General features: G+C 32.6%; 2 protein-coding genes across 4 annotated transcripts; both read left to right on the forward strand.

The window, feature by feature from the left end:
- The first annotated feature begins 11,082 nt into the window (after positions 1 to 11,082).
- On the forward strand, positions 11,083 to 15,644 carry LOC114761520 (calcineurin B-like protein 4). The gene is made up of 9 exons (XM_028950915.1): positions 11,083 to 11,279; positions 12,944 to 13,050; positions 13,509 to 13,591; positions 13,698 to 13,757; positions 14,005 to 14,113; positions 14,284 to 14,336; positions 14,442 to 14,522; positions 14,669 to 14,781; positions 14,868 to 15,644. Exons 2-9 carry the CDS (start codon positions 12,975 to 12,977, stop codon positions 14,929 to 14,931), a joined length of 639 nt encoding a protein of 212 aa, XP_028806748.1. The 5' UTR covers positions 11,083 to 11,279; positions 12,944 to 12,974; the 3' UTR covers positions 14,932 to 15,644.
- Positions 15,645 to 17,723: 2,079 nt separating this feature from the next.
- On the forward strand, positions 17,724 to 23,763 carry LOC114761527 (dipeptidyl aminopeptidase 4). Of its 3 annotated transcripts, none has more exons than XM_028950919.1 (7): positions 17,724 to 17,949; positions 18,725 to 18,770; positions 18,819 to 19,306; positions 20,362 to 20,556; positions 21,170 to 21,199; positions 21,398 to 22,507; positions 22,921 to 23,763. In XM_028950919.1, the coding sequence occupies exons 3-7, from the start codon at positions 18,863 to 18,865 to the stop codon at positions 23,470 to 23,472; spliced, it is 2,331 nt and encodes a 776-aa protein (XP_028806752.1). In that variant the 5' UTR covers positions 17,724 to 17,949; positions 18,725 to 18,770; positions 18,819 to 18,862; the 3' UTR covers positions 23,473 to 23,763. The 3 variants fall into 3 exon arrangements, with proteins under 3 accessions (XP_028806752.1, XP_028806753.1, XP_028806751.1); XM_028950920.1 differs by having other exon boundaries at positions 18,835 to 19,306; XM_028950918.1 differs by lacking the exon at positions 18,725 to 18,770 and having other exon boundaries at positions 18,805 to 19,306.
- Positions 23,764 to 23,966: the final 203 nt, after the last annotated feature.

The raw sequence follows: 23,966 nt of genomic DNA on the forward strand, positions 1-23,966 counted from the left end.
TATACTTTTAATAGCCTCTTTTAATGGAATGTTACTCCCACTAATTCTTGATACAATAGTCACTAACTTAATTTGGATAGAATGAGAAATTCATATGAATTAATTAGTTATAATAAATGTGACATTATTTTTTTAAAATACCCATATGTAACATTAGATTATATATTAATTTATAAATTAAGTAAATTAATACAAAAAAGTTAATAAATATAAGAGACAAATCTAGCTACTACTTCTAGTACTGGAAATCGAAGGGAGTAACAAACATTTTTTTTATCCCTTGTAGACAATTTTTTTTGTTACACAGATATTTTTCTATTAAAAATAATCCTATTTATAATATTGTTAGACACTAAATATGAGCATTTCTTTTCACGAGAATTCGAATCTTAGTTCTTTATTTTTAATCAATTTCCTTCTTACCACTAATACCAGCATTCCCAGGCCCTTATTAGAGGCCCATTTCTGTTCTTATGGGCCTCCGACAGGTGAGATTCTCTTTCTGATACGCTATCAATTTTCTCTTTTTTCTTAATTTCTTTTAATGACAAACTTTTGTTATAAATCCTGCGCTGATAAAGACATCAAATTTTTAAATGCTATACAATTATTCAATGGGCTAAAATTCGGTACAGCGACGTCATAGGATACAACTTGATTTGTTTTATAATTCAAATGAGAAAAAATGGGCAATCTTTGGAAAGTGATGGAATGGAAAATGGAGATTTTAAATCCACATGTGGACAATCTGACTGCTAATCACTATAACTTATCAAAATTATCAAAAGAAAACCCCTCACGCTGGAAGCTAGTCATTTGATGTAACTTTTCTCATTATTTTAAGAATAATTTATTTGAAGTCAATTAAATATTTAAATATTTAATTCCTGTATGCATTTTCATATATTTGTTTCCTCAACTAATCCCAAACTCTTGCTCTTACCTCTTATGCCTGATTTAGATGCATTCGATTTTGACTTGACAATGAGTTCAAAACTCTTTTGTATATCCGTTATTTGTTTGATTTAAGCGTTTTTGTTTTTACTGTGTTATTTTAAACTAGAGTAACCCCCATGTAACGATGCATGGGGAGTAGGACATTTTTAATCAGATGACGATAGGAGAATTTAAAAAAGGGGAACGCAGAAAAAATAAATCCAGCTTTAATTAAATATACCGAATGTTATTAAATTATTATATGATAAAAAAATTTATTAAGTGGTGGTATCATGTGAGTTAGATATATGGAGAATTACTATGAGCTCCCAAAAAATAAAAATAATTACTAAAAAACCTCGATAAGAAGTAGGCAGTTAGAATATATTGTCATTGGAACTAACCATTACAAGTTGTTCAGTTGTTATAAGACTTTTTAATAAATACTCCTCCGGTCCTTAATGTAAGACCTATTTAACTAATTTGATTAGATTAAGAAAGTTAGGTAAGTTGGTTAATTATAAGAAAAGTGACACATTTTTCTTAAAACACCTTAATCATCTTTCTTAATACCCCATCTCCCTCTTCTATTTAATTATGGTTGAGAGAGTATCCATAGGGGTAATTTGGAGAAAATTGATAAATATGAGAAATGGGTATTATATTTAAGACCAAAACCAACTCAACAATTGGATCCTATATTAAGGATCGGAGGAGTATATTCCTTTTTTTCCAACCTTATAGTAATTCTTTCTTAAATACATGCCAATTTTATAAGCATATATATTAAAATATCTTAAAACATGTTTGGTACTTGACAGAATTTTTAAAAGAGGTAAAAAAAAAAATACAAGTGGACTTTAAAAATATCTTTAATAAGTGGGTGAAATTATTGTATAGATTTTATTATACCAATGGTCGGACTACCATAGATCAGACCAATAGAATATTCATCCGTGATTATATGACATCACAACGTTGTCATGCGTACAACAATATGGATGAGCGTTTTAAGACGGAGCAAATATATCATGTCCATTGCTTATTGCCAATGGCCATTTGGGGCTCATATTGATGTCAAGTGTTAGCGATCAGCGTTGCTGAATTAAACAAAACCCACATTTCTGCTTCGTTTCAGAATGTTCATATGTATTGTTATGCTCATGAAATTTTTATGGCACCCCGGCGAAAAAGAGGGACCTATTTGTACCCGCACATTGTGTATATAATACACTATATACAGTATATGTTGGTATATTTAAGTAAGAGTGATAAAACATATGTTTGTTAGCTTATTAAAATATTTTTTGGTATTACTTAATATTTACTTTTTATTAATAAGAGGAGAACGATGCCACATACTTTAATTTCATAAAGAGGTTAATATAAACTTTGACTCTTTAAGTTTGTCTTCATTTTAGTTTTGGTCCCTTAAGTTTTAATCCACGAGTTTTGATCTTTAAGTTTCTTTTCATTTAAAATATTAGTCCATATAATCTAATAAAAGCTTAGACCATTTTGTTCCTAGAGGAACCAAATCTTATGGTTTGAGATTTAAGGGACTAAAACCAAAATAAGAACAAACTTGAGGAACTAAAAATTATATCAACCTTTCATAAAATTATTTTAAAAGGTCAATTATAATAAATTTTTAAAAAATTTTAAATTAGCAACATGTATGGTAAAAGGGGAAAAGGACCAGAAAAACGGGAAAAGCAAGACAACTTACTAATTCCCTGCTTGTGAGCTTTCTTTATTTATTTCTTTGCACATCAAATATTTTGCCCAATAAATCACAAAGTGTAATAACTATGCACCTTCAATTTTATTTCTAAGATATTCTTAATATATTTTATATAGATAAACAAATTTAAAATGTTAAATTTTTATTAAAATATAACAATTTTTTAACTTTATCCTATTTAATATACACACTTTAAGAAAAAACTATCTGCACTATAATAAATAAATAATAAAATAATATATTCATACTGAAAAAATAAAATGACTTATAAATAGAATTAGAAAAACCTTCTTTTTTTTGCCTCATAAATAGAACATAGGGTTATTTCTTAATTGTGATTTTTATCTTTTATATGGATGATGTATGGGAGTCACTGGTCAGTATATATCTAATTATCTATATATGGTATATTATAATAATAGTCTGTTTTGGACAAAACACAAAGGCCAAACAGAGGGAGCGAGGACGAGTGCAAGTTGCGTGAGTTGTGACGCAAAACACGCTGACAATTAATGTACAACTGGGGGCCGCCCTAACTTGGCCCGGAATTTTAGAATATGACGTGTAACTCCAAATATGGTCAGCGTGTTAATTTTAATCTTCATCTCATTTTTCAAAAAAAAAAAATTATAATTACGAATTTTTTTACTACTAAATTTCATTAACAGTTCACATTATTTTAATGTTTTATTTTTTTAATAATATCCCTGCAAAATATTAAATATAGATAATCCAGCTCTATTTTTTATACAAAAATTTTAAACAAAAGTTCGGACTGAACTCAAATCAAGCACATAATTCAAATCCCATTGTTTGCATTGCACAGCCGTGGAATTAAGCCTCCATAAAGTAATATCATTGGATAACAAGTTTATGAATCGTGTGAAAAATATATTAAAATAATGACGCAAAACAGCATGATTACTAATATTGAAGCTGGCTGGAATTATGAGAACGCTGGCATCACGACCCTCTCAAGTTGGTATTGTTTAATATTTCAATCAGAATAGACAAGTTGTGGTTTGTGACTTTTATTAATTGATTGATGGCAAAAAAGGGGGGAAATAAAAGAGAGACTTTAAGGGGTAATTAGTGAGACTATAAGAGAATGAAAACTCAAAGGTTATATGACACTCCACAGACTTTCTGATAAAGAGGTAGCAGAATCAAATTTTGGCAGTGGGTGTGCGTCATTATGAAGGAGGATTAGGAACTTGGGATGGATTTAAAAAAAAATTAATATGTACTGCTTCGTACACCAATCTACCTGCTTGGCAATTTAAAAATATTAAAACTTCATAAAAGGGTCCCATGATGGTAACAGTAGAGACAATAATGTCCCATACATGCACGCTTCAATAGCGGAGTTCAGATCGGCTAACTTCGTTAAAAAAATTAATATATGTTATGCAGCATGTTAAAAGAGGTAAATGGCTTAATGTAATTTTTAATCTTTTAAATTTATTTTCAGTTTGACTTTGGTTTCTCAAAAAGTGAAGTAGTCTAAGTTTTTAGTGAATTATGAGGACTAATATTTCAAATAAAAATAATATTAAGAAACCAAAATCTATTATTTGAAAATTAAGTGATCAAAATCAAAATGAGAATAAATTTAAAGACATAAAAATTGTATTGCTATAATTATAAATTATGAACCTCGCTTTTTTTTTTTCCCAAATTACTCTATGTCATATTTCGCGCGAAGTATCGCCACAGGGTGGCATAAAAATATTACAGATTACTGGCAGGTAAATAAGGTTTTTCTTTACCCTCAACTTCTCTGAAGCTCTTCCTTTTTGGCGTTATTCTTTTTTTTTTTAATGCTAATTGCATAATATACCACTCCGGTTTATATATTAAAAAGTACATTAAATATTTGTATATTTTCTTTCACTCATTCCATCTATTTTCACCTTTGCTACAATTAATAAGGACATAATTAAAAGTAAAATATTAAAAAAAGTATAAATAGTAAATGAAAAGGACCAAGGTTTTTTTCTACAAGCAATAGATAAGAAGGACAAGAGCTGTATTTATTTTGTGGAAAACTTTAATTTGATGGTAATAATAAATTATGGTCAGAGAAATGCGAAGCATGAAGTTTTTTATTTTTTTATTTTTGCCAGCGGAAAGCATGAAATGATGAAATTACATGAAGTGGAAAGAAACAAATGCGATGTGATGGACTGAAAAACGCTGAAAATGAAAAAGGGGGACAGATGCATTGCACTGTTTTTTCCCCCTTCCTTCAAAACAACGAACCAATTAATGAAGCTTCTATGAAGATTCAAATCTTATCCCTTCCTCATAGATATAGCTTTTCCATAAAAAATTAATTGATTTTTATTTTGATCTTAAATATAAAATTATAAGTTATTTTGTCTCTCATATTTATTTATTTATTTCAAGACAATCATTCTAATAATAGTAATTCTAACCAATAAATTTGATTAGTAAGGATATTTTAGAAAAGATAACACTTATTTATTACAAATAACTAACTTAACTTATTTTCTCAATATATTCAAATTAGTAAGATAGCTCTTGTATTCAGGATAAAAGATATTACAGTCTGGTTTGGTTCCTAAAATATAACTAAATTTTTTTTTTTTGTATATAGAATTGTATTTCAGATTTTTTATAATATTAAACAGAAAATATGAAATAAATGCTAATGTATAACATATTTATCCGGTTTTAAATATAAAATCTATTTTGTAATATAATATACTTCTCCGATCCTAAATATAAGACTCATTTTGTATTATAATTTACACTATACAATGAGTGTTATACACTATGAAAAGTCTTGTATGAAAGAAGTATTATATCACGCCAAGCACAATATTAGAATGGAACCATCAATCGCCAGAAAAGCAGACGAGGATGGGTTCCGCTGCTTTCTCACCTCCGTCACCTGGGCATCGCCGGCAAGTAGAGGCAACTCCTCACAAACAATAGTAAGCGTCAAATTAAATTTTCAAAAAAAAAAACATCAAAGCTTTTATTTTATACTTATTTTTAGGGACATTTTTCTGAACTTTGTACGTACAAATATAACATTTAATCATTTGTTCAAAACATAAATTTAAAAAAGAAAGAGAGAATATGAATTTTTTAATATTTTATTACCTTCATCTAATGTTCGTCACGTTATCATTACAGTGATTATAGAACAATTTGAATTTGTATTAATTTTCAACCAAGGTTGTTGTTCTAAAAGGTAGAAACAAAACCAGGCTATGAAACCTACATTCCACCCCATATTTTAGTTATAAGATTTTATTTATAGTTTATAAATAAAATTTTATAATTAAAACCGGTGTACAAAACAAGTGGATGGCACAGCGACGAAATTATAATCAGTAAGTTCGGAAGTGACTGACGTGGTGGTTAGAAGTGATAGAAATCAAATCAAGCGATTAATTAGTGCCAAGTAGTAGATAGTCTTGTTAATCCACCTATCTTTTCATTCTGGCAGTATCTCTTCTTAGATTTCCATAATTCCATGGTTTAAATTTGTCTTTATTGTTTGAAGCTTCAATGCCTTAATTATTTGAAAATAAACCATCGCTATTTATAATTAGTTTGGTATGAGGGATTCAGAAAGGAAAGAAGAAAAAAAAAAGGGATTTTGGTTTCCTCCCTTTGTTTGGCTTTTATAAAATCTGCAGGAGAATCGGGGAAATCTCTTCTCCCCTCCTAACCCTCCCTTCTAAAAGTGAGGGGATTTGGAGGATAGTAGTAATATTCCGCCTTTTCATAACCAATATACCCTGCCTTCTTTTATTTTTTCCACATCTCTATTACTCACTATTAACTTGTTTTTAGTTTTGAACGTTCTTTTGTCTCAATAAAATCTTTTATTAACAAAAAGTGCTGTATGGTGTGAATGATGAAAAATAAGTTTTATTTATTTTTTATTATTTGTAAATAGCAAAAACCTTTTTTTATATCTTACATAACATATATGAATGCAAAATATTCCAGTTACAATGGCAAAGAATTTTTTTTTTGACACAAGATGACGCACATAGAAAGAAAACAATGCTACTTATCTCGTACAGTCAGATATTAGTTGTCTATTATAATTATAGTTATTTAATTTTGATAATTATAAAATTATAATTTTATATATTAAATGTCATTTATAATTCTATTTTATTAAATATTTTAAAATGTTTGGGGAAAAAAGTTAAATAAAATGAAAGTAAAATTGTCTATATAAAAATATTTTTTCCTTTTTTCTCTCTTGAACCAAATAAAGCAACGTAACATTAAAACCCCTCTTTCTTTTTTCTGATCAATCTAAACAAAGTAGTATTAAAATATCTCTCTTCTTCTCACCTCCACCTCGGGTTCACATGTTATGCTTAGTGAATATCTGAGCACAACATGCTCATCCCCCCAAACGGCGGTGTTTGGGGGATGAGATACCCCTGCTCCTCCTCCTCTTATTCTTTTTTTTTTTTATCTGGGTTAACTTATATCTAACATTTTAAAATATTTTCTTTAGTAGCACTTAATATTTTAAATCAATTAACTTTTGATTCATTCAATCTCTTGAAGCATTTTTATAGTAAGATGCAGTATCTTAAGTTAATTATTTTTTAGTGAATTAAGCATCCTGAATTACTTTTTCAGTAGCATTCAGTATCCCAAATTAATTAAATTTTAATGTATTTAGTGTCTTGAAATATTTTTTTCAGTGACACCCAGTATCCTCAATTAATTATTTTTTTAGTAAATTTAGCATACTGGGTGCTATTGGCAAAATATTGTAGAATGTTAGATTCACTAAAAATAATTAACATAGAATACTAGGTGTTACTGTAAAAATGTTTTAAGATATTAAATATATTAAAAATTAATTAATTTATGATCTTAAGTGCTGCCAAAAATAAACAAAAATTTTAAAAAACAAAGAGGAGGGGGTATCTCATCCCAAACGGCAGCGTTTGGGGATGAGCATGCCGTGCTCGTATATTCGCGCACGGCATGTGAATGCCATTTATCTGTCTTTATTAAAATCCATCTCCTTCCTTCTTCTTTTTCTTCTTTTTTCTCTTTTTTTTTTTTTTTTAATTGAGCCAAACATACCCTCACCAAATGAGTTAGAAGGCCACGAGGGAGCGCGAGGGAAGTCAGAAGTGGATAAGCCTGTTTGCTCTGACTCAGCTGCGAGGCGCGCGTGGGAAAAGTCAAGATTGTCACGCAGGACTTTAGACTTTTGAGATATTTTATAAAAATAGTAGTACGACAAAATACTAAATACACTATGAATTAAGATGTCCCCTTAAAACCACACTTCCGACAGACAGCAGCAACGCACCGTAATTTCTCTTAAAAAAGTTGTAGTACTCCTCCGGTCCTTAATATAGGACCTAATTCTTGAGTTGGTTTTGGTCCTAAATATAAGACCCATTTCTCATATTTATCAATTTTCTCTAAATTACCCCTATAGACACTCCCTCAACTATAATCAAATAGAAGAAAGAGACGAGGTATTAAAAAAGATGATTATGGTGTTTTAGGAAAAATGTGTCACTTTTTTTATAATTAACTAACTTACCTAACTTCCTTAATCTAATCAAATTAGTTAAATGGGTCTTATATTAAGGACCGGAGGAGTATTAGTAATGAGATACTTTCTATACATAATATTATCTCTGATTTTTAATATAAAAATTTATTTAATTTTTATTTTAGTTATAATTATAAAATTTTAATATATTTTATCTCTCTTATTTATTTATTTTTTCTCATAGTAATCTTTATAATAATAGTAATTCTAGTTAATATATTTAATTAGTAAAAATATTTTAGAAAAAATAATACATATTTATTACAAATAACTAACTTAACTAGCTGTTATATTAAAGATCTGAGATAATATTAAAAATTAAACTCCTAAATAGATACTTAAAAAATCTAACTAAGTGAAAAAAAATCCAATTAAGCGTCAAATATGTCGGGTTTCACGAGAGTGCTTTTTATCCACAGCATCTGCGCGCTGTTCTTCGTCCCATTCATCATTCTAGCTGTCATTGTGATTTTGCGCTGCACATCATAAACACGTGGGAAATATTTTATTTTTTCAGGAACCATGAATTTGGAACCAAAATTTCTTTTTTTTTTTTTAGAATTTTAAATTAATTAGATGAAAATCAATTCAGGGATGACGCTCAGACTTTGAAAAAAAAAAAAAAGTATGATGACCCAACTGTTAATCAGATGAAAAACAAGAGCAATAATGTCCTTAGTTACATTTCGTAATTAAAGATTCGACACTTTTATCATTATAAAGTGAGCAAGATTCTTCTCAATTTGCATTGGCGAACCTAATTTTCACACTGTCATTATCTTTCTTTCTCTCTTTTCTTTTTTTTAAGATTACGACAAAACTTATCGGTGCATCTCTGTGTTTTTCCCCCGCTTTAAAGCAAGTTTTGATAACCACTTATTTTCATAGCAGCTTTTAATAGCTGAAATCTAAGGTGACGAAAATGATTGTTTCCTGAATTCGTTTGTCTCAAAATTAGAGTTCTTCCATAAAAAAATTCATAACCCTAGTTAATATTAAAATCAATTTTCTTTAAAAAAAATTTAAAAGGATAGACACACATAGATTAATATTATAAATTATAAATGAGAATAAACCCGTGATCACCCACTTAAACAAATTTTTCATAACATTAAACTTGAGTCTACAAAGACAATAGCTCTAAAAGCAAAATTTGATTAATGATTTTTAAGGTTGTCTGATCTTCATATTCAATTCATTAAAATTTTTATTTTAAAAAAAAGAATAAGCAGAGCAAGAAAACAACATCAGCAATACAGCTGCCCTCCAATTAAAAGGTGCTTACCAGGTACCAGTGACCATTATGAAGGGAAAAAAGAGAAGTGTTGGGTTTTGTTTGGTGGAAGAAAAGCTGAGACTTGATACAAAGTGAAGTGAAGTTGACGGATTTGGTGGTTGGTTTGAGGGAAATCAGAAAAGGGAGAAGGAAAGAAACGAAAAGAAAAGAAAAGAAGGGAAACAGGAAATAAAAGGTGACAAATAACAAGACACAGATTTTCTTGGTCTGCTGCTCTCAAAGCAGGGACGCATATGCATCGACTTTCCATTCCCATCGCTTCGGTGTCACAGCTGAATCCGGAAACCCGTTTCTACCTTCAATCCCAAGCTGGAAGGCGTTTGGTTTCTGATAAAAACACTTTTCTTAAAAAAATTCTTTCATGCTGGTCGTGAACTCTTTTTATATATTTATCCATATACTCTAAAATTACTTATAACATTATACTACATCTGATTTTTAATATAAGACCTTATTTAATTTTTATTTTAGTCCTAAATATAAGACCCCAATCCACTTTGTTTCTTATATTTATGTATTTTTTTTCAATGTAGCTTTCTAACAATGGTAGTTCTAGCCAATACACTTGATTAGCAACGATATTTTAGAAAAAAAATACATATTTATTACAAATAACTAATTTAATTTTTTTAAGCTCTTCAAATTAGTCAATTAGCTTTTATAATTAAGACTAGAGGTAGTAGTTTAATTTTTATCCAAGATGTTAGAAGCAATTTGCAGTAGCTTTTGGATAAGCTACACACTGAGTTGGCGATGAATTCATCTTGTAAAACCAATGCAATATTGGTTTTTTAATAGGCTTTCCAACTACCCCGAAAAAGGTTAGATCCAACCTAACGAGCTAACTTTTTGCAACGTAATAAATAAAGGCTCGAATCCTTGTTAAAAGATGTAAGGGCTTTGGTATTTTTAAATTTATATTTTAATAGTTGATCCCTCTAAATAATTACTCCTAATTTTTAACACAACATTTAGTTGAGTATTGATTTAGTTTAAAATATAAAGTATTAATTATTTTGTTTTTCCATATTTTTTAAACTTATTTAGCTAACTGATATATAATTTTATATTATATAACAATATTTTAGAAAGACTAAGCTGTGTTTATTGTAATTAATTGATTTAATTTCTTTATTTTATCTAAATTAATTAAATAGTTTTCTATTAAGGGTAAGATGGACTACCATTTAAGATTCTCTTAATAAATATAATTTTCTCTGAGTACTTAGTTATCAAATTTTCCTTTAATTTAATCAATTAATTGTTTTGCAGCTAAAAAACACCGCCCCCATTTAATTATAAAAATATATTGCTTTGTTCAGCGCGGAAAATAATAGGGAGACATAGAGTTGGAGTGGGACCAGACCTAACTTTATTGGATACATCCTGGGACCAGCTGAAACTCATGGAGGGGAAATATCGCTGACATCACCCTCTCTCCTCTTCTCTTCCCTTCCATTATATATTGCGTTAATTCGGGAGGCTGGAGGCGAACGCTTCTGTCTCCGCTTCTACTTGGGATCTATTTTCCTCATTCTCCCATTTTACAAATCTATCTTTCTCAGTTTTTAATCCAACGTCTCCAAACAACTTTTCTCCTTCTCATTTCTTTCTATAAATTGCAAATATACGTCAAGCTTTGATTTCGCTCTGGTGCTCTCTCATCTTCGACCTTCGTCTCTACAAGTTGAACGGAACCCTCGAAGAGTCACAGACAGGTCAGTCTCTCTCTCCCTCTTCCTCTCTATAATATGTCTGTTCCATTGTGCGCCTGCGCGTAAATTGTGGAATGGATGAATTTTTATCGTAAATGATGTCGTACCGATGTTTATTTATTCGCGTTCCTCCTCCTCCGGTGGAGTGATTCCGCTTGCTTTCCGCGGAAAGGGAAACAAAAGTTGTGTTGTACTGTTATTTCGTGAGTTATTTCTTAAAGAATGGACACGCACAGGAATTAAGGCTTTCTTTTCTTTTTCCTTCTTTCTCCCTTTCTCTCCTTTTACTTTAGGTTCTTTTCTAAAAGAGCAGTGAAAATCAGGTTAAAAAAATAATAAAAAACGGCTGTGAGACTTTAAAGATGTTCAGGCTCCTTTCATCATTTTTATATTATATTGAAAAATAAATATACAAACAAATAAAGAGAAAATTAGGATTAATCACGTCTAATATTGGTTATCATTATTTTAAATTTTCCACGAACTGCAAGTTATATATATTTTAAATTCTTTTACATTTTTGTCCGATCTAAGAAAATTTTTAAGTCATATTTTTTATTCTTGTAATTTCACTGAATTGTAAATTTGATTATTATAAATACTCTTCCAGTCCTAAATACAATACCATTGCACGGAGGAATATATCATATTCTTATTACTATTTTAAATTTAAGTTTTTTGAAAAATGATACCATTGATTTGATCTTAACTGATTAGTATGTTTTGGCCAAAGAAAAGACACTGATTAGTATGTTGTAATGCTAACTAGTAATAGGATAAAATTCAAGGCAATTATTATCACTGAATACAATTCGTAAATGGTTATTTTGGATTGAGGTACTGGGTAGAAATAAATGGTCAAATGAAGCTGGCAAGATGTAGAAAAGTGGTAGGGTGGTAGAGAGAAAAAGGAGAAAATATCAAGAAGCAGAATGAGGTTCCACAAATTCCACACACCTTTTCCTTTCCTTTTTTCTTGCCAATATCCTTCTCTTGTTCCCTGTATCTCCGCGTTTACTTCCAATCCTTTCGGCGAATGCCGCATGTCGATGCGATGGTTTCTTGTAAGCTAACCAGGCTGTTGCCTTAACTAAAAGTCAAAGGCTTGTTGACACAAGCAATACCCATTGAGATAATTCTCCGTCGTTTTTTTGAACTCTTCTGTGCTATATGTCAGTTGTTTGTGACTATGTTGTTTGCCTACATATAGATGCAATTGGTGGTGATTTCTTGATCCATGGTTGAATTGATCCCTTTAGAACCAAAAATAGCAATAGTTTAAATGAGTTATTTGTGCTGATGTTTGTAATTAGATAGGATGTGCTCATGTTTAAATAATGCTTGTAATTATCTGCGGGAGACAAACTGATATGCAGTTTCCATAGTTCCGTGAGTTGTTTTCATGGAGCAGTAGTTAAGACTGTTATTAAAATCAACAACATTATGTAATCCGTTTCTGTGACCTTACTCTAGCATTTTTCGTCACGGTAATAATCATGGGAGATCTGGCTTATAATTTACTTGTGATTTGGTCGTATGTAACCTCTTATCACGGCATGGTTGTAAGCAGGATAGCTTGAAAGTTGAAACTTTCATTATTCTTTTATCTTCTCCGTAGCCTGGTCTTCTTCTTGTGGTTTGGTCTAAATGAACCGGTTGCTTTTCAGGAAATTGGGAAGTTAATTTTTGATCTGTTTGATGGGTTGCCGTAGTTCGAAGGTAGCTAAATCACCTAGTTATGAGGATCCCATCATTCTTGCTGCTGAGACACCTTGTAAGTATCCTTCATCAAACTGGATTATTGCTGTTTGAATTTTCTTTGCTTTTTGATTGGTGGTATAAGGATCTTGTGATCATGATTTTATGAGTCCATTACACAAAATGCCAATATTTTATTGCAGTGCATCCCTAAATTCATTTTGATAAATGGATAGTTTAAAACTTCTGTTTAACTTGAATTTGTTTTGCATGGTCCTTTCAGTTACAATTCATGCACTGATAGCTGACTTCTAACAATTGATAAGTCATAAGTTACTGGTTTCAAAGTAAGATAGCACTGGTGCTTCTGTCTCCTTTACTTTGATATACTGTATCATGTTCACTCATTTGTCCTATAAAGCGACTGGTATTAATATTTTGGGGGTTTCCCTGCAACTCATCATTTAATAACTCAATGCTCTTATGGGTAAGCTTTATTAAAAGAGTGCTGCATCTATCTTTCCTTATTCACAGTTTCTGTAAGTGAAGTAGAGGCCTTACATCAGCTCTTTCAGAAATTAAGCAACTCAATTATTCAAGATGGACTCATTCACAAGGTTAGTTGAGTGCTCGTAAGTTTTCATCCTGCTTTCAGTAAGATGACGTGAACTTGATTTTTAATATCTGTTAGATAGCTACCTTACAAATCATTTTTTCATCCAGGAAGAATTTCAGCTTGCACTTTTCAAGAATAGAAACAGAAGGAATCTGTTTGCTGACAGGGTGAGTCAATCTGACCCTTGCTCTATAGTTCATGAATCATTTGACCTTAATGACGTTCTTGAGGACTTTAAAATTTAGTTTGTTATCTGAAGTGGTTTAGAAATGTTTACTTTTATGAAGTGTTTATAAGCTAATATCCACTAGACACTGAATTCATAATAACCTAGCTAGTAGCTTATCTAGATTGGCACTTGTACTGTCTATTCTAATGGTCTAACCCACACCTATGCTTGTGACTTCTTGATAGATTTTCGATTTATTTGATCTCAAGCGCAATGGGGTTATTGAGTTTGGGGAATTTGTGCGATCACTAGGTGTTTTTCACCCAAATGCACCAATAGAAGACAAAATCAAATGTAAGAATTATTTTCCTATAATAGATTTCATGCATGCTTTTGCTTTTTCCTCTATTAGTCTATTTGCAAGAATTTTATGCTTTTATATTTCTTATTTGATTCCATGAGTGGTTTTTAGTTATCTGCCAATTTACTTTATCGTCTATTAAACTGGGGTAACTATTTTGCAGTTGCTTTTAGGTTGTATGATCTGAGGCAGACAGGGTATATTGAACGAGAGGAGGTATGAAGGTTTGGCTGTGCCAATCTTGTGCGCATATGCTCATTATAAATTGGAGATTTGGATCTATCTTTTACTTTCTCTGCTTATGGTAACGTTTATCTGCAGCTGAAAGAGATGATATCAGCAATACTGCATGAATCTGAGCTCATACTTTCTGATGACGTCATCGAAACCATAGTGGATAAGGTGCATACTCGTATCCTTGTGTGTGTCTATGTCTATATATCTATGCATCTATATATCTGTCTATATATTAAATACATACGCACATACTGTTACCTTCGGGTCTCCTTTAAACCAGATTTAATAAATTTTTGTTGCATTTTCTGCAGACATTTAACGATGCTGATACAAAAGGTGATGGAAAGATTGATCAAGACGAATGGAAAGAATTTGCGTTCAAATATCCATCTTTATTGAAGAACATGACCCTACCATATCTAAAGTGGGTATCATTTCTTCGTCATTGTATCCATTTTTCGCATGGACGACATAGTGCGTTATATTAATGCATGTCTTCTCATTTTGCAGGGACATAACCTTGGCATTTCCCAGCTTTATTGAAAAATCAGATGTGGATGACTTAGAAACGTGAGATTTACAGGTTTTACTGGGGTTGCTTTTGTCTCCAGGAATGGTTAGTGCTGATTATAAGGCGAGACCTTTCCTGGGTGGTGATGAGTTTTACCTGTGAAACTTGCAATCTCATGAAGCTATCTGATATATCTATCAAGTAAGCCTTGCTTCAGCATGTCACTGAATCTATCTCGCCGTCTAATAAATGGTGTGGTGCAATGGTTTTGTTCTTCTAATGCAAGGCTGTCGTACGCTATCCTGCATCCGGGAGAGCAGAAGACGACCAAGGTTGATCAACCTTCTTGCTTTTAATGGTTTGCAGTATCGGATTCGTACGAGGGCGGTTTGACTCGTACACTGAACAATGTTACGTCCTAAGATTCCAGAGCTATCACGAAACCGTCTTCAGTACTGGAAACATTGATGATTATGATCAATTTCCCCTGCTGTTCGTATTTTACTATGCATCTAAAGTACATAGCATTTTTTTCAAGTAGATATTTTTCTGTGGCAACACGTGGCATGATGCAGCATGCGGGGAAGATGGGAGTTCTTTGCAGAGACCTTTTTTGACCAACATTCATGGCAGTTTTTTAGCCACTTGAGAAGATGTAATGCCACCTTAGGACAATTATTATATTCTTATATGTATATAGATGATGCATAGAGGATCGAGCTTTGAGTGTTAATAAACATGAACTTTTCAGTTAATGTCATGTGATTTTTCTTTAATGTCCCGTTTGTAAAGGCCTTCAGCCTTTTCTCGTATGATAAAATAATACTACCTCTGGTCCTTAATATGAGATTCTGTTTGGTTTTTATTTTGGTTTTAAATATAAGATCCCAATTTACTTTGTCTCTCATATTTATATATTTTTTTTTCAAAGTAGCCTTTCTAACAATGATAGTTCTGGACAATACACTTGATTAGCGAAGATATTTTAGGAAACACAGTACCTATTTAGAACAAATAACTAACTCAATTTACTTCCTTAATCTCTTTAAATTAGTTAACTGGCTCTTATAATTAGGATCAGAAATAGTAACTCATCGGAAATATGTAACCATCACTTTATCAAATTATCGTATTGATATTGGCTCATCTCAAGGGGCAAGGTGGGGTACGGCCTAATGCAGGTTAGTGATCAGGAGCGTAAATTGATCCATGATTTGTTTTATGGGCCAAACTATACATGTTTGATTTTTAGTCGCATATTTTTTTTTTAAAAAAAAAACTGGATGCATGAGTTGGATCTATGAGGGTTCTATTATTTGAAGAGAATTTCATATTTAATTTGCGATAGTATCTCAAATAAACTTGCATATAATAAAAAAGACGTCTGTACTTGGGAGGATAAAAAACCCTTAAGGTTTAATGTTATGCTTTTTACTAATGATTTTAAGTCGATTTTTTCTGGTAAGGTAAGTGAATTTTTTTAACAAGTACATATGCCTTTTTCTTGAAAATAATTTTATTCGCAGTACTGTTAAACACTGAAAGTGGACATGTCTTCTATTCTCCTAACGACAATTCGAACTGTCACCACATTGTAATAGATTAGTAAAGACTAATGAGCCGGGACTCACGACGGTTGGGTACCTGGAAATACGGTTTTTTTTTTTTTTTCTTTTTGTGAGCCCCCGTAAAATTAAATCCATAATTTTGGCTGTTTGCTGTACCCCATCTTAATATGACTAAAATAGACTGAGCACCTGAACTTGGCAAATATATCATATTGATATGATTCAAGTAAATTAATTAATTTTCCTTAATTATTTCTATTAACGTGTGGGTCCATCTCACAGACCGTTTTGTTCACCAAGATTGGACGTGTATTGATGCTGATGATTTATAAGCAAAATTGAATTTGTCATTCTTCATTTATGTCACAAAAAGGTACTTGTACATGAATGCGTTTCTCCATATTAGGTAAGTACTTCATTTTACAAAAAATAAATTTAAGAAACCAGCCTTAAAAATCCACGGCTCTTATTAATAATGAGTATAATTATTAAAAACCAGTAGTTAGGTGTCGTTGTCCTTGAATGATGCAGGTGAAGACAACGTATTTAGCTCACTATTTAATATTTACAAACAATTTTTTCGGCACCGAATAAACATCAATATATTAGCGGAAAAATGTGTATCGCAATCTTTTTTCTTTTGGGAACATCCAACGCCCTCATCTCATTTTTAGTGTGCTGGTAAAAAAAAAAAAAGAAGCTTATTTTTAGTGTATGCAGTGGTTGATACATTAAAAAAAAAAAAGATTAGTATACCGATCCATCATACTACCTCCGGTCCTTAATATAAAATCTCGTTTGACTTTTAATTTGGTTCTAATTATAAGACTCCAATCCACTTTGTCTCTCATATTTATACATTTTTTTCTAGATAGTCCTTCTAATAATAGTAGTTCTAGCCAACACACTTGATTAGTAAGGATATTTTAAGAAAGACAATATCTATTTATTATAAATAACTAATTTAATTTATTTTATTAATTTTCTCAAATTAACTAATTAGCTCTTATAACTAAGATCAGAGGTAGTATAACATAAAATAGCCCGGTGATGGTAAACTTTTGCCCTATATTAATGTTACTTCATTAAAAGAAACAGCATTATAACTTAAATTAGACCGTGACCACTCCATTCAACTTCTGTTACTTCACGGAAGCTTTTAGAGCGTATATGATATGAGCGTGACAACAGAGAAGCTTGATCAATTTTATTATTTCATTTTTTAAAAAATTTATTTTCTATAACTGAATAAAATCCAAAACATTTATTCATCTTACTACACAAATACAACAAAATCCAGGTTGGGTCCTTTCTTATTTTGTCCTCTTTTACCTATCTATCGGAGTGAAGTGCTTGGTGCTCTCTCGAGCTTTTCAGTTTCAGAAATCTCAATTTCTGTATAAATTTTGATTTGCTCCCACAAAACCTATTCGCTTCAACTAGCAGTAAGAATAGTAATCAGATTGACGTTTCTTCGTTTTTTCATGGCAAAACGTTTCTATCTTCTGCCCAGGTTAGATTCTATTCACCATACTTGATGAAGAAACCGGGTTAGCTTTTAGTAAACTCTAATTAATGTTGTTATATTTTTCTTGAATGTTATTTCATTGTATTCCATTGTTTGCGATTGGATCCAATTGGACACAGAATTTTGAGAGTTGTGTTAGAGCTCATGTGTGGAATTTCTGCGAAGGTAGCGATTATTGATAAGGCTCTCTGTTGTCATTTTGAAATGGTTCTGCTCATGCTTGTATTTGATTATTGCTTCCAAACAATTCTTCCAAATTATTATCATTATCATTATTTTGTTGAAGGAATTGGTTGAAAATTGTTGGAGTAGCAGATTATGAGATGAGCACTTATGGATTGTTAAATTTAAATCTTTTGGCGTTCTTATGAAGAGAACCCGATTGTTTGACGAAATCCAGCCTTTCGTTTGAATTTTATTTGCTGCATTAAATTAATATTAACTTGAAGCTCAAACTTCTTCTGTTAATGCGATTCCGTCTCTTTCAAATGCAACATTTGCCGTTCTTTTTGCCTTTTCTTTTCTAGAATGAGGTGTAAAGTTGGGGCATAATTAAAATTATATAGTATTTGGATTCAGAACGCAGATACAATTTATAATAAGCTTATGCCTCTTCATGTGAACTGATGGGAAGAAAATTTGAAAATCTCATAATCTTGCAATTAAATATTGTATTATGTCATGCTCAATCGTAGAGGAATTCATCTCCGTAATTGAGCGCTGAAAAATGCTTTCATTTTATTTGTCATAATTTGTGCAGTCAAACCTGGGTGGCAATGTTGCTCACTAGCCTGCTTGTCTTAGGGGTAAAAATTATAGTTGAATTATTTCTTTTTACAGGAATGCTGTCATAGTCATGCTCCGTTGTAGTTGAATCTTACACCTGTTGGTGTTTGTAATGCAATCAACTGATGAGAAAAAGAAGAGGAAGCTGAAGCATTCCAGATTGCCGTCTGCCAAAATGCCTGTGACAGATTCGACTGATGTGCAAAATTTTGATGACAGCGTCTTTTTGCCCATTGAAGAGATAGTGCAATACCCATTGCCTGGCTGTGTGGTTCCATCTTCAATAAGTTTCAGTCCTGATGATAATTTTATTGCTTATCTGTTTAGTCCTGATCAAACGTTGAATAGGAAGGTTTTTATTGTTGATCTAAAGACATCTGAACAAGATTTGATATTCAGTCCCCCCGATGGGGGGCTTGATGAGAGTAATATATCCTCAGAAGAGAAGTTAAGAAGGGAGAGGTTGAGGGAGCGTGGGTTAGGAGTGACTCGGTATGAATGGGTGAAGACAACAAACCCCAGAAAGAAAGCAATTATGGTCCCGTTGCCTGCGGGGGTTAGTCCTTCCATCCCTCAAATATCTATGATGAAATTTTTCTTATTATTCTCTGCTGCACATTTTGAAACACATTTTTTAAAGGGTAAAACTGCTAATTGGATGTGTTGTCGAGTACAATGCGTGCAAAGACTCTTCTGCATTAGAGGTGAAAGAAAAGTAATTATTTGAAATTTATTGGGCATGGTTTTATTCAGAAAAGCAAAAGCAGTTATAGATATTCTTATTAGATGTTTCACCCTAATAATTCAGTTGGTAGGAACACAATAAAAACACATACTCATCAATGCTCTTTTACACTGGGAATGCCACCATGCTGCTACTGGTGTGCCATCGCATGTTTGAAGTGATGTGTCGCTCCCCTTGTAATACTGTTTGCTTGACACAAGCCATAGGTCAAAAGTCAGGATATTTCATATGAATTCATGAATTAGACCATTGAATGCTCGCTTCTGATGAAGGATACCATATTGCTCTAATATCTGATATAGTTGAAAGCTTAAACGCATCTAATTGCCATTTGTGAGTGGGTGTGAAACCCTTCATATCTGTCTTGAATTAATTTTCTGCCACTTCATCTTTATTAAGACTTGAGCTTCTTGTACTTGATGTTTGAGGCATTGCCAGCTACGGCAAGTTTTACATTATATCATTCATTATCCAGCTGCCTTATGCCACCTCTGACACATTAGAATGTTGTTAGGCCTATATATAACTATATATATACTCCTCTAGTCTTTAATATAAGATCTAATTAACTAATTTGAGTGGATTAAGGAGGTTAGTTAAATTAGTTAATATGATATATTTTTTCTAAAACACCCTAAACTTCTTTCTTAATTCCTTTCCTCCCTCTCCTACTTGATTATTGTTGAGGGAATATCAATAAGATTAATTTGGGAAAAAATTGATAAACATGCGAATCAGGTCTTACATATAGGACTAACATCAACTCTTTAGTTAAGTCTTATTTTAAGAACTGGAGGAGTGTGTATATATTTATATATATCCAAATTCTATCTAACCGCAACTATTTTGATGGGCATTATGATCAGGTTTATATCCACGATATTTTCTATTCAGAAACAAAGCTGAAGCTTCCGAGTGTACCAGATTCACCAATTATTGATCCACATCTATCCCCTGATGGATCAATGCTTGCTTATGTAAGAGATTCTGAGTTGCATGTTTTGGATATGTTTACTAATGAACTTAAGCAGTTGACACATGGTGCCAAGGAAAATAGTTTGGTGAGTTCCAGAAGCTTTTTCAGTACCTTCTCCCCCCCCCCCCCCCAAAAAAAATCACCACGTGTGAGTCCTATGAGGGAATTGATTCCTCAGTGCGCTATCAATCTGAGTAGTCTGAACTAACCTTTCTAGCTAAAACCTAATGATATCCAATCCCTGCTACTTCAAAGCAGATGCATCTTGTATGCTGTAAGCTGTATTCTTTTATTGTGCATTCTACTGGTTAATATTGTTAAGGCTTTCCCCCCCCCCCCCCCTTCCTTTGGCCTGGATCATGAAAATTTGTCAATGGATTGTTTATTAGCTTGCTATACGCCATATGGAACAATCTCTTTCACGCTTCTGTGGCTGTTTTTTTTTTTTTTTTTCCCCCCCTTAAATTTCTTATTTAGTTTTGAAAATAAAATTAGAATTAGATGAGAATTTTAAAGAGCTTAATTGCTCAAAATCACCCCTTGCCTTTTGGCTTCTACTTATTAGTTTTTGAACCTTTACCAGATTGTATTATTGAATATGAATATTAGTTTCATTTCTAATATATTAAACTTTGCTACTTCCTGACATTTTTTTTTTTTTAAATTTTGGAAACATGACATTCTTTTTTGCGCTGCAGATTCATGGCCTTGCTGAATATATCGCTCAGGTGAGATTTCACTTACAATTGTACCTTCTTTATGTGCATCCGCAAATTATTATTGGGGACATTGTCTCCTAGTAGTCTTTCCACGTTTTGCACTGTCCAATTTAGATTATAACTAGATTCTGAAACTTTTCTTTTTTCCTTTTGTCAATGTAAGCATAATTAACATTTTCCTCATGTTTTATAGCTTTCTGATTGCAGGAGGAGATGGATAGGAAAACTGGATATTGGTGGTCACTAGATAGTAAATATATTGCTTTCACTGAAGTTGATTATTCTGGAATACCACTTTTTAGAATTATGCATCAAGGTAAAAGCTCAGTTGGCTTAGAGGCACAGGAAGACCATCCTTATCCATTTGCTGGAGCTTCAAATGCAGAAGTTCGCCTGGGGGTTGTTTCAGTAGCTGGAGGTTCCGCTACTTGGATGGATCTTCAATGTGGAGGAATGGATCAGCAAAACGATGAGGAAGAATACTTGGCAAGAGTCAATTGGATGCATGGAAACATTCTTACTGCTCAGGTATTGAACAGGTACCACACCAAAATTAAGATCCTAAAATTTGATATTAGAAATGGCCAAAGGAAAACCCTATTAGTGGAAGAAAACAACACATGGATCAATTTACATGACTGTTTCACACCTCTTGAAAAAGGAATTACCAAGTTTTCTGGGGGATTTATCTGGGCTAGTGAGAAAACAGGATTTAGGCATCTTTATCTTCATGATGTAAATGGGACTTGTTTGGGACCGATAACTGAAGGTGAATGGATGGTTGACCAAATTGCTGGAGTGAATGAGGCTACAGGTCTAATATATTTCACTGGGACCTTAGATGGGCCAATGGAATCCAACTTATACTGTTCTAAAGTGTTCGGGGATGGAGGTCAACCACCACAGCCCCCTGTCAGACTTACCCCCAGCAAGGGAAAGCACATTGTGGTCCTTGATCATCGTATGCAAAGGTTTATTGATATCCATGAGTCCCTTGATTGTCCTCCGAGGGTGTTACTCTGTTCATTAAAAGATGGAAGTACGATCAAGCCTTTGTTTGAGCAGCAATTTACAAATCCAAGATTCAAAAAGCTTCAGCTCGAGACGCCAGAGATAGTTGAAATACAGGCTAAAGATGGTACTCCCTTGTTTGGGGTTCTATATAAGCCTGATGTATCACGATTTGGGCCTCCACCTTACAAAACCATGATCAGTGTATATGGTGGTCCGAGTGTACAACTTGTTTGTAATTCTTGGGTTCATACAATTGACATGAGAGCACAATATTTGCGAAATCAAGGCATCTTAGTTTGGAAGGTCAGTACCTGAATTTGCTTTTGGTCTGGCTGTATGGTTGCCTCTAAATGTTTAATGTTTTGTTTCTCGTTTCATATGATCCAAACGCAACAGCATGAAGGAGCCTTGTCCAATATTTAGTTGCACTATATTTTCTTCTAATCCTCGTACCTTTGAGTTATGAAGACAAGGTTAAATTAGGACCGCTGGATTGTTTGCCTCGTATCTGCATGAGAAGCTTGGTGATAACATGATTGAAATACAAAACTGATCTTATAGTAACACATTGAAAATGTTGACAGATCTAAACATCCTGGAACATCTGTTATATGAAGAAATATATTCAATCACACGTTATTCTTGTCTATCCAGTATGAAAAACTTGACTATTGCCTCATCACTTTCTAATTGAGTATTGCTTTTCCTGCTTACAGTTAGATAATAGAGGGACTGCTAGAAGGGGGCTGAAGTTTGAAAGTCATGCAAAACACAATCTTGGTCAAACTGATGCTGATGATCAGGTTACTGGAGCTGAGTGGCTCATCAAACAAGGGCTCGCTAAAGCTGGCAACATCGGTTTATATGGTTGGAGCTATGGTGGATATCTCTCTGCCATGACCCTTGCCCGATATCCTGCTGCATTCAAGTGTGCTGTGGCTGGTGCCCCTGTCACTTCATGGGACGGTTATGACACATTCTACACGGAGAAGTTCATGGGATTGCCATCTGAGAACGAATCTACCTATGAAAGCAGTTCTGTGATGCACCATGTGCACAAGATGAAAGGACGCTTACTGCTTGTGCATGGAATGATTGATGAGAATGTTCATTTTAGGCACACTGCAAGGCTCGTCAATGCCCTTGTGGCTGCTCGAAAACCATATGAGCTATTAATTTTCCCAGATGAGCGTCACATGCCACGACGGCATAGAGATCGACTATACATGGAAGAAAGGATCTGGGACTTCATTCAGAGGAATCTGTAAAATGACTTTTCAGTATTTTGCATTGTTGTTTAATGTTGGCGGGGCAGCATATATTATGTTGATTCTATTCTAGATGTGAAAAAAAAGGTTATGTTTTTTCGAGTTTTTATAGGTAATGGTTGGGCCTTATATTTTCTTCTGCCTGATAAGCTACCTCGTTTGTTTCGATAGATTTGTTTCGATAGTTCACAACTAGCAACGCAGACATTTAAACAGTCAAATCATTCTCCAAAACCAAGCAATCCTGAAGAAATTCTCATCTTAGTGACACAAAAAGTATTCCAGACGAAATAATCGAATTCTACTGTTGATGGTTTTGTTCCCTTTCTTAAACCCCAGCATCATAGGTTTATGTATTCCCTCCATTTTTTGAGAGTTTGGAAAGAGATAAGGGTAGGATCTATAACATAGAAAATGCGAAATCCTAAATCAAGATTCAGAGCGTGATTAGTCATGAAATTTGCTGCTCTATTGGCCTCACGGTTTAGCTATAG

The sequence above is a fragment of the Neltuma alba genome, unplaced genomic scaffold (genome assembly GCF_004799145.2).
Source record: "Neltuma alba isolate B1F8T4 unplaced genomic scaffold, ASM479914v2 tig00011123_pilon, whole genome shotgun sequence".
NCBI classification, from domain to species: Eukaryota; Viridiplantae; Streptophyta; class Magnoliopsida; order Fabales; family Fabaceae; genus Neltuma; species Neltuma alba.

Bases quoted from the DNA above. Each gene is read 5' to 3' on its own strand.
- LOC114761520 (XM_028950915.1), top strand. From the start codon at position 12,975: ATGGGTTGCCGTAGTTCGAAGGTAGCTAAATCACCTAGTTATGAGGAT. The intron at 13,758-14,004 runs GTGAGTCAATCT...ACTTCTTGATAG, and splicing joins GGAATCTGTTTGCTGACAGG to ATTTTCGATTTATTTGATCT. The intron at 14,523-14,668 runs GTGCATACTCGT...CATTTTCTGCAG, and splicing joins TCGAAACCATAGTGGATAAG to ACATTTAACGATGCTGATAC.
- LOC114761527 (XM_028950919.1), top strand. From the start codon at position 18,863: ATGCAATCAACTGATGAGAAAAAGAAGAGGAAGCTGAAGCATTCCAGA. The intron at 20,557-21,169 runs GTGAGTTCCAGA...TTTGCGCTGCAG, and splicing joins GTGCCAAGGAAAATAGTTTG to ATTCATGGCCTTGCTGAATA. The intron at 21,200-21,397 runs GTGAGATTTCAC...TTCTGATTGCAG, and splicing joins TTGCTGAATATATCGCTCAG to GAGGAGATGGATAGGAAAAC.